We start from the raw sequence: 13,809 nt of genomic DNA, 5'->3' as shown, positions 1-13,809 counted from the left end.
CCCCAGCCGACCCGCGACCCCCCTGGCCGACCCCCACGACACCCCCACCCCCCTTCCCCGTACCTTTCTGTAGTTGGCCGGACAGACGGGAGCCAAACCCGCCTGTCCGGCAGGCAGCCAACGACGGAATGAGGCTGGATTGGCCCATCCGTCTCAAAGCTCCGCCTACTGGTGGGGCCTAAGGCGCCTGGGCCAATCAGAATAGACCCGGGAGCCTTAGGTCCCACCAGTAGGCGGAGCTTTGAGACGGATGGGCCAATCCGGCCTCATTCCGTCGTTGGCTGCCTGCCGGACAGGCGGGTTTGGCTCCGGTCTGTCCGGCCAACTACAGAAAGGTATGGGGAAGGGCGGTGGGGGTGTCGTGGGAGTCGGCCAGGGGGGTCGGAGGTTCTTGGGGGGGGGCGGTCGATGGGGGGAGGGGGGTTTGCGTCGAGGGCAGGAGGGCCTGGGATCCCTCCTGCCCGTAATGTAGTGCGGGGTGGGGGTAGGGGGTCGCCGTGGTCAGGAGGGTTTGGGCTCCCTCCTGGCCCGAACAACTAGCGGGGGGGGTCACCAGGGCCAGGAGGACTTGGGCTCCCTCCTGGCCCGATATTGTCGGGGAGTTGGGGAATCGGCGGGGCAAGAGGGCTTGGGCTCCCTCTTGCCCCGATCGTGTTGGGAGTCGGGGAGTCGGCGGTCCTTCGGGGTGGGGGTGCAGGTGCGTGCGAGCGGTCCTGCTTGGGGTGAATCGGACGTCGGGGGGGGGGAACTATGTAAAAAAAATACACAGCAGAAGCTGCCAGTTCCTGGCATAAAGTGTAGGCATAAAAATCGCAACAGAATCTGCTATCTGTACCCAGCCAGGCATTTATTGACTGACTTTTTCATTCTAACGCAGATTTCCAATAAACTACATCTTTTACTGCCAATATTGATCCCAAAATGTCCAGGAAAAGAAAAGTTGACGGTGAAGGCAGACAATTTAATGACAAATGGGAAAATGAATACATGTTTGTGCTTAGTGAGGGCAAACCAGTGTGTATATTGTGTTATGAGACAGTGTCGGTGATGAAAGAGTACAATATACGTCGTCATTTTGACACCAAACATAATGTTAAGTATGGCAAATATACTTTGGAAGAAAAGCATAAAATTGTTAAAGAACTAAAAGGCAAACTACAATCACAGCAGCAAATGTTTACAAAGGCTACAGCGAAAAATGATGCTGCAGTGAAAGCAAGCTTTATAGTGGCTGAAGAAATTGCCCGTACTTCAAGGTGTTTTTCAGAGGGTGCCTTTTTGAAGCAATGCATGCTAAAAGTGTGTGAGAAAGTATGCCCAGACCAGATACAGAGTTTTCAAACTGTCAGTTTGTCAAGAAACACCATTGCAGACAGAGTTCAAGAACTCTCAGGAAATCTATCATCACAGCTGGCCGAACAGGCATGCAGTTATCTCGCTTTTTCACTTGCTATCGATGAAAGCACAGACAACACTGATACAGCGCAGCTGTCCATCTTTATACGTGCTACGAAGACCGACCTCTCTGTCACTGAGGAACTTTTGGATGTAGCTGCCATGCATGGGACGACGACTGGTAGAGATATATTTGAGGCTGTGGAGAAATCTATAAATAATTTTAAATTACCCTGGGAAAAGTTGGTGGGGCTAACTACCGATGGCGCACCTTCAATGTGCGGAGAAAAGAAAGGCTTGGTTGGACTAATGAAGGAAAGAATGCAAAAAAGTCACTGCCACACACCCTTGATTACTTATCATTGCATTATCCACCAAGAGGCTATGTGTGGAAAAGTTCTGGACATGAATGACATAATGACCACAGTCATTAAAACTATTAACTTTATAAGGGCACGTGGCCTGAATCATCGCCAGTTCCAGCAGTTTTTACAGGAGGTGGGTGCAGAGCATGGAGACGTGCCATACCACACAGAAGTAAGATGGCTGAGCAAGAGCGCAGTCCTCAAAAGATTTTTTGAGCTCAGAGAACATATTGCTCTTTTCATGGAAAGTAAAGGAAAGCCCTTGCCTGAACTGTCGGATCCCGCCTGGCTATGTGATTTTGCTATGATGTGTGACATATGCGAGCATCTCGCCCAACTGAATCTGAAGCTGCAGAGACGCAAACAAGTCATCACGAAGATGTCTGATATGATCACAGCATTCCAGCGTAAACTTCAACTATGGAAGTCCCAACTGGAACAGGACAATCTTGCCCACTTTCCCGTTTGTTTGAGTATCTCAACCACTATTTCTGGTACTTTTCCTTGCAGTCGGCTGGCTACCAAAGTTAGCCGTTTACTAAGTGAATTTGAGCGGCGCTTCTCTGACTTTAGAACACAGCACTCAGGCTTTGACATCTTTGCCAATCCTTTTACAGTTGATGTCAACAATGTGCCCCATCACCTTCAGATGGAGATAATCGAGCTTCAGTCTGACAGTGGCCTGAAATCAAGGTTTCAGGATGTTGAAATTGAGGACTTCTACCCTCTACTGCCCCCTGACTCAATGCCAGAGCTCCGACTTCATGCTGCCCGTATTCTATCCATGTTCAGGAGCACCTATCTTTGTGAACAGATGTTTTCAATAATGAATCTGAACAAAAACAAGCACAAATCACGCATTACCGATGACAACCTCCATGCTGTTTTGCGGGTTGCTACAGCCCAAGAAATAAAACCGAACATTGACTCATTGATACGAGGATAACGGTGTCAGACATCTAGTCAGAAAACAAAACAATGAGCATTTTAGGTACATTCCAATATTACTGTTTTGCTTGATACCAATATTACTGTTTTGCTTGATAGCATGTGAGTTGGTTAACAGCACTGTTAAGGAAAAGATTGTTCCACTCATTTTAAATTCACATTTCTGGTTAACATTGTCAGTTTATGACTGTTCAGTAAACCATTCGGCCCGCGATTTAGGCTGGATTTTAGATTTTGGCCCCTTCTCTGATTGAGTTCGACACCCCTGCTCTAGATAAACAATATTACAATAATCCAAGGTAGATAATACCCTTCAGTTGAATAGTTGCTTCCTGAATTTTTTCATTAGGGCTAGCTAAAAAACTCTTGGTTTTTTCAGGATTAAGCTTCAACCTACCCAGTGACATCCACAATTCTACCTTTTCCAAAATATTAGAAATTTGAATAATCAATTCATTCGAAATAGCCTTACAAGGTAGTAATATAGTAATAACCAATATGTTCTATAATCACAGTGTCTTTATTGATTCTTAATTAAATATAGTGAATGTCTCAGTACCAACACCCGTGACTGGTGAATTCACCGGACTGGGGTTAATTGGGGGACCATCATTGAAATTCACTGTCCCCTCACCATCCTGCTTGATATTATTGAAAGTTTCAAAATGTGATTACTTATCTGCAAATCGGATGGTTAGATCTTGATATAATTCCCCAGCAGTGAAGAAATAAAGTTGTGTTAATAACGTGTTAAAACCCACTGTAGTAACTCCTCCAAACATTATCCATGTCCCCCCGACTCGAGTTTCGATGGATATCGTCTTCAGGGAAGGACTCTGTTAGAACGAGGATACAGGGTAGTTATACCGTGAAAATATACTCTTATCATAAAATATTTGTAACGGGAACCAACCTCATTAATTATTGTTAGTCTTACTTAACATTAATTCCTCTAATATACATTATCTTATCGTATTAATCTTTTACCTTATATCGGCTCCCTGTTGTGGCTTAGGGCTGAAATCTGTTGCTGAATGAACATAATCCCTAGGTACGGGTCTTATATAGAGCTCTTTTGAAAACGCAATGACGCTAAACGGAAATGATGTCAGAGGGGCAGGAGACTCTTACACATATGCCGATCCATTTAAAGGGACAACCATTCTATCTCGTGATTCAGTCCCTTGGGAATTAATGTACCCCACTCATAAATGAACCTTTGTTCTTATCAAACATTTTGAAAGGTCACCGTTGAAATTCTTAATGTGTAGCAAAACAGTGTATTTCAAGTCATGTATTTCAGCCCTAAGCCACAACAGGGAGCCGATATAAGGTAAAAGATTAATACGATAAGATAATGTATATTAGAGGAATTAATGTTAAGTAAGACTAACAATAATTAATGAGGTTGGTTCCCGTTACAAATATTTTTATGATAAGAGTATATTTTCACGGTATAACTACCCTGTATCCTCGTTCTAACAGAGTCCTTCCCTGAAGACGATATCCATCGAAACTCGAGTCGGGGGGACATGGATAATGTTTGGAGGAGTTACTACAGTGGGTTTTAACACGTTATTAACACAACTTTATTTCTTCACCGCTGGGGAATTATATCAAGATCTAACCATCCGATTTGCAGATAAGTAATCACATTTTGAAACTTTCAATAATATCAAGCAGGATGGTGAGGGGACAGTGAATTTCAATGATGGTCCCCCAATTAACCCCAGTCCGGTGAATTCACCAGTCACGGGTGTTGGTACTGAGACATTCACTATATTTAATTAAGAATCAATAAAGATACTGTGATTATAGAACATATTGGTTTAAACTAATATCACAGTATAATAATCATATCTCTCCATACAAAAGTGACTATTGAGTAATATAGTAATGTCATCTGCATATATATAAAACATTACATTTAAACTTTGAAGTAAATATGCCAATGAAACTAAATATATTTTAAACAACGTTGGAGATAAAGGCGAATCTTGTGGAACTCCACATGAGTTCCTCCATGAAAAAGAATATTTATCTTCAGTAAACACTTCATATGTTCTTTGTTTCAAGAACCCACTAAACCAGTTTTTTTTACATTACCACTAATCCCAATTGAATCCAGGCAGCTTAACAGTAGATCATGATCCACCAGATCAAAAGCGCTGCTCAGATCCAACTGGAGGATCAGGGCACTAGTACCAGTGATAAACAAGATAGTAAGCTGGTTTAGTAAAGATGCTATTACTGTTTCTGTGCTATGTCCAGAATGAAACCCAGATTGATTATCATGTAAAATATTAAATTTATCCAAATATTTTACCAACTCGGCAGGGGGAGCAGGGAAGGGGTACTGCTGGACATGGGAGGTAAAAGGAAGGGAGAAGGGTGTCAGGTCAAAAGTGCGCCTAGACAATTGAGCGCAGCGCGCGCCGCTGCGCCGCTCTAAATTACTGTTTTTAGTGCTCCTACAATGGGGGCGTGGGGGAACCCCCCCACTTTACATAATAGACATCGCGCCGCGTACAGTAAAATGTGGAGGGTTACAACCCCCCATAACGCCGGCGCGATGTCTATTAAGTAAACTGGGGGGGTTCCCCAACAAAAACCCCCGTCGGAGCACCTAAAAACTGTAATTTAAAGCGGCGCGCTGCACTCAATTGTCGGCGCGCGCTTTTGTCTTTCGCGCCGTTGTCTATGAACCGGGAGAAGAGGTGCTGCTGGACAAGGGGGAGCAGGGAAGGGATAAGGGGTACTGCTGGACAAGTGGGGGGAGGTAAAAGGAAGGGAGAAGATGGGGGAGAGAAGGAGGACCAAAGGAAAAGCATGCAGGAGGCCATGGTAACATAGTTCCAGGTGGTTTGTTATGAATTAAGTAAATTTACCACTTAAGAAAATAATTGTTATTGTAACGAAAAACAGTTTTAATCTCGGCACAACTAAATGCGTCAGAGGTGGATTTTTATTTAAAATACCAGTACATCATCATAGCTTTTCTGGTGTTTCACATTATTACAGTTACCCTAGTTAGTATCTATAACATTTGGAATTTTATTTTTCAGGACAATTGGAAGTATTTATGGACCGTCGGCTCATGCAGGATGATAACCGTGGACTTGGGCAAGGTATTCAGGATAACAAGATCACAGCCAATTTGTTTAGACTTTTGTTGGAGAGAAGACATGGTACAGATGAGGTAGGAATAAATACATAGCACAGTCTTTTTCATGTTTTTATGTATATAAATGTGTGTGTGTGTATATACAGTGGAACGCCAATTATCCAGACTAACCATGGCAGATAATTGGACGCCAATGTTTTCTTTTGTTTTTAATAATAATAAAAAAATACCATCATTGCACACCCCTCCTCACCCCCCACCCCCGACAAGGAAAGACAGCAATCCCTCTCCCTCCCTTCCTGAACAAGCATCAATCTCCACCCCACATCCGGGACCCATAGGAAAGACCCCAGGCCTACCTTGTTTCCCTGGTAGTCTAGTAGCAGCGCTGGAACAGGAGCGATCCTACTCGCTCCTGCCCATGCACTCTCATAGCCTCACGAGACTGCCCTTGGAAGTCTCTGTTGCTATTTTTGTTGCTGACAGAGCATGGGCAGGAACGAGTAGGAATGCTCCTGCCCCAGCACTGCCGCTAGACCACCAGTCAAACAAGGTAGGCCAAGGGTCTTTCCTATGGGTCTGGGAGGGGGATTGGTGCCTGTTCAGGAAGGGAGGGAGGCGGAATGCTGCCTTTCCATGTTGGGGGGGGGAGGTGCGCTGAAGATATTTTTTAAATTAAAAACAAAAGGAAAAAATTTAACTAACAATTATTGTAGGGGGTGTGCTGACGGTGGGGGAAAATATTCTGGTTCAGGGCGACGAGGGGGGCTGGGCTGGGTTGATGGCATTGGTGGCAGAAGCAGAGAAGGAGCACAAGTGGGAGGGAGCGTGATAGGAATATTACTTCGGGGGGAACTCAAATATAAAATGAGATCCCCTGAAGCAATCTGGATAATTGGAGTTCAGATAAACTGCATTATACTGTATCTATCTATCTATCTATAGATATAGATATGCATATATAAAATACACAGGTATGCATATTTTCAAAAACTATATTACACTAACATAATGATATAAACAAAAGTCAGATTAGTGTTATGGCCATCACAGCAACTCTAATTTAACAACCCATTATCTATGGTGGTATCTAAATATGAACTATGAAGTGTATGCAATATATAAATAATATGTTGTGTTATTAAGAATAAAGGATATTAGCAGAAAGCTCAATTTCCTGCTTCTCAAAAATTGTCTTTCCTTTTTACCTCTTTAGTAAATTATTTCCATATCTCTCATTATCCCAGGACAAGCAGGCAGCATTTTCTCACTGATGGGTGACAGCACCGATGGAGCCCCGGTACAGACACTATAGAGTGAAGAACTTAGAAAGTTTTGGCTAGCCCACACCGCGCATTCGCGAGTGCCTTCCCGCTCAACGTACGCGCGTGGTCCCTCAGTTTCTTAGTTTCGCGGAGCTAAGAAGTCGCGTTTTCAACGGCTGTTGAAAATTTTTTTCTTTTCGCTGCCTTCCCGCTCTCGCAGTTTTCTGACTTTTTAGTTAGTTTCTTCTTTTCTTTTATCATTAAAAAATAATAATAACCAACTGAACTTTTATAGCTTCTTTATTTTTTTCTTTACCCTTGTCGGTTTGGCTTGGTGGGGCCTTATGGATCGTCATTTTGTTTTCTCCCCACTTCATGGCTCTTGTTCCGTGCAGGTTTGTCCTGCCCAATTTTCTTCCATGCGGTTGTTTTGTTGTGGAACTTGTCTTCACCAACATCCTTCTGTGATTTTGACGATGTCAGGGCCTCGGCCTTGCTGATTTTTTTCTTCCCTTGCTTTTTTCCTCTTCAGCGCATTTTCATGTGGATTCTTCAGAAGCAGTTTTCCATCGACGCCACCAAGAATCTGGCACCAGCCGGCGTCAGTGATCCGGTGCCTAGCATACTTCTGGCACCATTCCTCCACCCGATCCTACTCTAGGTAAGTTGGTGCTATTTATTCCTTGGGCTTCAGGTCATTGTAGCAGTGAGTCTAATCCTGCTGACCTTGATCATTGTAGCAGGGCGTCAAGTCCTGCTGACCTCTTTTCATCCCTATCTCTGGCTACGCTTCGATGTCGATAACTGCCTTGATATGGGCATGTTCTCTTGGAAGCGTGGAGCGACACCGATGGTACCGGTCATGGGCCAAGAGTACCGGTGGTTTTTTTCTTTCTACTCCGGAGCGACACCAATGGTACCAGTCATGAACCAAGGGTACCGGTGTTTTTTCTTTCTATTCTGGAGCGACACCAGTGGTACCGGTCATGGACCAAGGGTACCGATGTTTTTTATTTCTACTTCGGAGTGACACCAATGGCACCGGTCAAGGGCCAAAGGTACCGGTGTCGTTTTCTTTCTGCTCCTTTAGTGATGTGTGCCTTGATACCGGCATTTTCATCTCTGGAGTGTAGCACGATGGTACTGGCGCAGCATCCATTGGTACCGGTGCTTTCTTTTCAGCAGTGTTTCTTTCATGTCCACGACTAATGTCGGTACCGGCATGTTTCACTGTACCTGTCGACGTCTATGATCGGTGTCGGCGCCCATGTCGATACCGACATCTATGCTCCATGTCAACATCTACATCGACACCCATGTCGATATGTTGGAGCTCTTTCTCAACATCGACATGTTCAACTGTGTTTCCAGTTGTTCGGGTCATCAGCCATGTCGACACCGTCTTTTCTGGTGTTGATCCGGTTGAGTTGTTGATACCGGTAGCATTTTCACAGGAGTCTCCTCTACTTTTGCTGACTCCTATAACGCTTTGCAGTCATTAAGCTGTATTCGACCTTCGACGTCGACACCCTGCCTGTATTGGGATTGACTTTCTGAGGGGGTAGGGGTGTTTTTTGGACGTACACCCCATATCTCTTTGAAGCGGTGGGTGCTTCTTCCTCACATGTTCTTTTTTCCCTTCTGTGGGGTAAAAAAAAAATTCAATTTTTATAGATCACTTAGGGAATTGTCTGTAAATGCATTCCTTTGGAGGCTGACTCTGTACAGCAGTGGTCTCAAACACGCAGCCTGTGGGCTGCATGCGGTACCCCCAGGGACTATTTTGCGGCCCGCAATCTGTCCTCTCCACTTCACAAGTTTTCCGATTGTGAAGAGGACAATCGCGTACAGACCGCGACTGCGGTTCGCCTAAAGCAGGGGTCCCCAATCTACTGCCCTCTCTCAAGCCACCGCAGTCGGGAAACAGGCCAGCGCCGAGGTCTTACCTCTCCCTGTTTATCTTCCCCAGCTCGGAGCCGACCAATTCTCACCACCCGACGTCAATTCTAACGTCGGGGAGGAAGTTCTGGGCCAGCCAATCGTTGCCTGGTTGGGCCGGAACATAAGAACATAAGAAATGCCTTCACCGGATCAGACGTTAGGTCCATCTAGACCGGTGACCCGTGCATGCGGAGGCTAAGCTAGGTGTTCCCTGATGAATACCTTGTTTACCCATATCCCTCAATGTGATTTGCAAGAAGGTGTGCATCCAACTTGCCTTTGAATCCCAGAATGGTGGTCTCCGTCACAACCTCCTCCGGGAGAGCATTCCAAGGATCCACCACTCGCTGTGTGAAACAGAACTTCCTGACATTTGTCCTGGGCCTGTTGCCCCTCAGTTTCTGTCCATGACCTCTTGTCCGTGTCACATTTGACAATGTGAATAACGATGTTTCTTGCTCTATTTTGTCAAATCCTTTTAGTATTTTAAAAGTCTCTATCATATCCCCTCAGTCTTCTCTTTTCGAGGGTGAACAATCCTAGTTTTCTGAGCCGCTCCTTGTAGCTCAGATTCTCCATACCTTTTACTAGGTTCGTGGTTCTCCTCTGCACCCTCTCCAGCAGGGTTATATCCTTCTTTAGATAGGGAGACCAGTGTTGGATACAGTATTCCAAATGTAGTCTGACCATTGCTCTGTAAAGCGGCATTATGACGTCCACCGATCTACTCGTGATTCCCTTCTTTATCATGCCCAACATCCTGTTTGCTTTCTTTGCCGCTGCTGCGCATTGAGCAGATGGCTTCAGGATCCTGTCTATCAGTACCCCCAGGTCCCTTTCTTGTTCGCTCTTGCCCAAAGTTACACCTAACATTTTATATTCATGTTCCTTGTTTTTCCTGCCCAGGTGCATTACTTTGCATTTTCCTATATTGAACTTCATTTGCCACTTTTCCGCCCATTTCTCCAGCTGGTTCAAATCCTTCTGTAGTTCTTCGCTGTCCTTTTGTGACCCAACTGCCCGACCTAATTTTGTGTCATCTGCAAACTTGATAATATTGCTTGTTGTGTCCTCTTCCAGGTCATTTATGAAGATATTGAATAAGATGGGCCCAAGAACTGAGCCCTGGGGCACACCGCTTGTCACCTTCTCCCAGTCCGAGAATTTCCCATTTATGCCCACTCTCTGCAATCTGTTCTCCAACCATTTGCCTATCCATCTTAGTATGTCCCCATCTATTCCATGGCTTTGTATTTTCCTCAGAAGCCTTGCGTGCAGAACCTTGTCGAACGCTTTCTGGAAGTCCAAGTATATTATATCCACCATGTCTCCGCTATCGATGTGTCTGTTCACCTTTTCAAAAAATTGAAGTAAGTTAGTCAAACTTGACTTCCCCTTCCTGAAGCCGTGTTGACTGGCTCTCATCAGGTCATGATTTTCCAGGTGTTGCACTATGCTATCCTTGATTAGTGCTTCAACCATCTTCCCCGGAACCGACATAAGACTCACAGGTCTATAGTTGCCTGGTTCTCCCCTCGATCCTTTTTTGAAGATTGGGATGACATTCGCTATCTTTTGAAGATTGGGATGACATTCGCTATTTTCCAGTTGTCTGGTATTTGTCCGGTTCTAATTGACATGTTAGCTAGGGTTTGTACTAGTTCTCCAGTTTCAACCGTAAGCTCCTTTAGCACTCTCGGGTGAATTCCATCCGGTCCAGGGGATTTGTCACTTTTTAGTTTGTCAATCTGATAGTATATTTTGTCCAAATCCACATTCACAGGGATGAGGCTTTCCTCTCTTTCTCCCTTGAATACCCTTCCTATTTTGGGCATTGTTGCAGTGTCCTCATTCGTAAAGACAGAGGCAAAGAATGAATTTAGCCTATCTGCAATCTGTTTGTCTTCCTTGATGCACCCTTTTCTTCCTTGGTCGTCGAGAGGGCCTACTTCCACTCTCGCTGGTTTTTTCCCTTTTATATATCTAAAAAAGGGCTTGAAGTTTTTGGCATCTTGTGCTATCTTTTCCTCGTAGACCTTTTTGGCATCTCTTACCGCCTTGTGACACTTTTTCTGGTCGACCTTGTGACAATTCCAGGCCTCCGTTGTTAGAATTGACGTCGGGTGGCGAGAATTGGTCGGCCACACGCTGGGGAAGATAAGCAGGGAGAGCTAAGACCTCGGCGCTGGCCTGTTCCCTGATTGCGGCGGTAGCGGCCTGTTCCCCAATGGTGGTGGCTTGGGGGAGGGCAGGGAGAAATAAAGAAAGAAAGGGGGGGCAGGGAGACAGCAAAAAGGGAGACGGAACACAAACAGAAAGGGGCATGGAGAGAGAAAGACAGAAAGAAAGGGTGGGCATGGAGAAAGATAAAAAGAAAGAAAGGGGGCATGGAGAGAGAGAGAGAAAGAAAAAAGGGGGCAGGGTGAAAGAAATAAAAAGTTGGGGGATGGAAGGAGATGGATGCCAGACCAGGGGAAAGGAAAGAAGGAAGGAGGGAGAGAAAGAAAAGAAAGAGATGTCAGACCAAGGAAATAGGGATAGAAGAAGAGAGAGAGAGAAGGGAAGGGAAGACATGGAAACGTAGATTTGAAAAGAAAGCAGAAAAATTGAATATTAAGTTAATGCCAAAGATGGATGCAAGGCAGAAAGTGAAGACGGAGAGAAAAACAGTCAAAAGACAAGAACATAAGAAACGCCTTCACTGGATCAGACCAAGGTCCATCTAGTCCGGCGATCCGCACACGCGGAAGCCCATTTAGGTGCTCCTTTTTGGAGACCCTGATTTCCCTTATCCCTCAATATGATCTGCAAGAAGGTGTGCATCCAACTTGCATTTGAAACCCAGCACAGTATTTTCTGCCACCACCTCCTCCGGGAGAGCATTCCAAGCGCCCACCACTCTTTGTGTGAAAAAGAACTTCCTGACATTTGTCCTGAACCTGCTGCCATTCAGTTTTAGGCTATGACCTCTTGTCCGCGTCACATCTGAAAATGTCAGTAATGCTGCTTCCTGGTCAATTTGATCAAATCCCTTTAATATTTTAAAAGTCTCTATTAGATCCCCACGCAGTCTTCTCTTTTCGAGGGTGAACAATCCTAGTTTTCCGAGGCGTTCCATGTAGCTTAAATTCTCCATGCCTTTGACTAGTTTCGTGGCTCGCCTCTGTACCCTCTCCAACATAATTTTATCCTTCTTAAGGTATGGAGACCAGTGTTGGACACAGTATTCTAAGTGTGGTCTGACCATTGTTTTGTAAAGTGGCATTATAACATCTTCCAACCTACTCGTGATCCCCTTCTTAATCATGCCTAACATCCTATTTGCTTTCTTCGCCGCCGCCGCACATTGAGCTGATGGCTTTAGGGTTCTGTCTATCAGCACCCCCAAATCCCTTTCTTGTTCGCATTTGGCTAATGTCACCCCCGACATCTTGTATTCATGTCATTTGTTTTTCTTTCCCAGATGCATCACCTTGCATTTGTCTATGTTAAAATTCATCTGCCACTTTATCGCCCACGTTTCCAGCTGATTTAGATCTTTCTGAAGATCCTCACAGTCCCTTTGAGAGCCAACCGCCTGACATAGTTTTGTATCATCTGCAAACTTGATTATATTACAAGATGTTTCCTCTTCCAGGTCATTTATAAAAATATTGAACAAAATGGGGCCAAGATCCGAGCCCTGGGGCACGCCGCTGGTCACCTTTTCCCATTCTGAGAATTTCCCATTTATGGTTACCCTCTGCGTTCTGTTCTCTAACCAATTTCCGATCCATCCGTGCACTTCTCCTCCTATTCCATGACTTAGTAGTTTACTCATAAGCCTTGCGTGCGGAACCTTGTCAAACGCTTTTTGGAAGTCCAAGTAAATTATGTCCACTGGATCTCCACTATCTATTTACTTGTTAACCTTCTCAAAAAATTGAAGTAAATTTGTCAAACATGACCTCCCTTTCCTGAAGCCGTGTTGACTAGCTCTCATTAGGTTGTGCTTTTCCTGTTGTACAATGCGGTCTTTAATTAGTGCTTCGATTATCTTCCCAGGAACCGATGTGAGACTCACCGGTCTGTAGTTTCCTGGTTCACCTCTTGATCCTTTTTTGAAAATTGGGATGACATTTGCTATCCTCCAGTCGTCTGGTACTTGCCCGGTTCTAATTGACATATTAGCTAAAGATTGTAGTAGTTCCCCAATTTCTATCTTAAGTTCCTTTAAAACTCTTGGGTGAATCCCATCCGGTCCAGGGGATTTATCACTTTTTAGTTTGTCAATCTGAAAGTAAATCTTGTCCAACTCCACATTTATTGTTGTTAGGCTCTCCTCTATGCCTCCGGTGAATACCCTCCCAGTGTCTGGCATTGTTGTAGTGTCCTCGTTTGTGAAGACAGAGGCAAAGAATGAATTTAACCTATCAGCAACCTGTTTGTCTTCTTTGATTGACCCTATCATTCCTTGGTCGTTGAGAGGGCCCACTGTTTCTCTTGCTGGTTTCTTCCCTTTTATATATCTAAAAAAGGGCTTAAAGTTTTTGTTTTCTGGCGCTATCTTTTCTTCATAGTCTTTTTTTGGCTTCAATTACCGCTTTATGACACTTTTTCTGGTCGATTTTGTGACAGTTCCAGGCCTCTGTCGTTTTTTCCCGTTTCCATTTTTTAAACGAGTTCCTCTTTTCCCTTACTGCAACCTTCACCTCTTTGGATAACCAAGTTGGTTCTCCTTTGTTCTTTTTTCGCCTTCCTTTGGATATCTTCGGTATGTAAAGATTCTGTG

At 44.6% G+C, this 13,809-nt stretch overlaps 1 protein-coding gene across 1 annotated transcript in view; it reads left to right on the top strand.

Annotated features, from left to right (window-relative positions):
* MAN2A1 (mannosidase alpha class 2A member 1) overlaps positions 1-13,809 on the top strand; it is a 414,578-nt gene that overhangs the window by 357,280 nt on the left and 43,489 nt on the right. Inside the window, exon 19 of the mRNA XM_033929139.1 lies at positions 5,774-5,907. Coding sequence (XP_033785030.1) covers positions 5,774-5,907 — 134 coding nt within the window. The remainder of the gene's footprint in view (positions 1-5,773; positions 5,908-13,809) is intronic.

Source organism: Geotrypetes seraphini, chromosome 1 (assembly GCF_902459505.1).
Source record: "Geotrypetes seraphini chromosome 1, aGeoSer1.1, whole genome shotgun sequence".
NCBI classification, from domain to species: Eukaryota; Metazoa; Chordata; class Amphibia; order Gymnophiona; family Dermophiidae; genus Geotrypetes; species Geotrypetes seraphini.
This window is presented reverse-complemented; position numbering and strand designations above follow the sequence as displayed.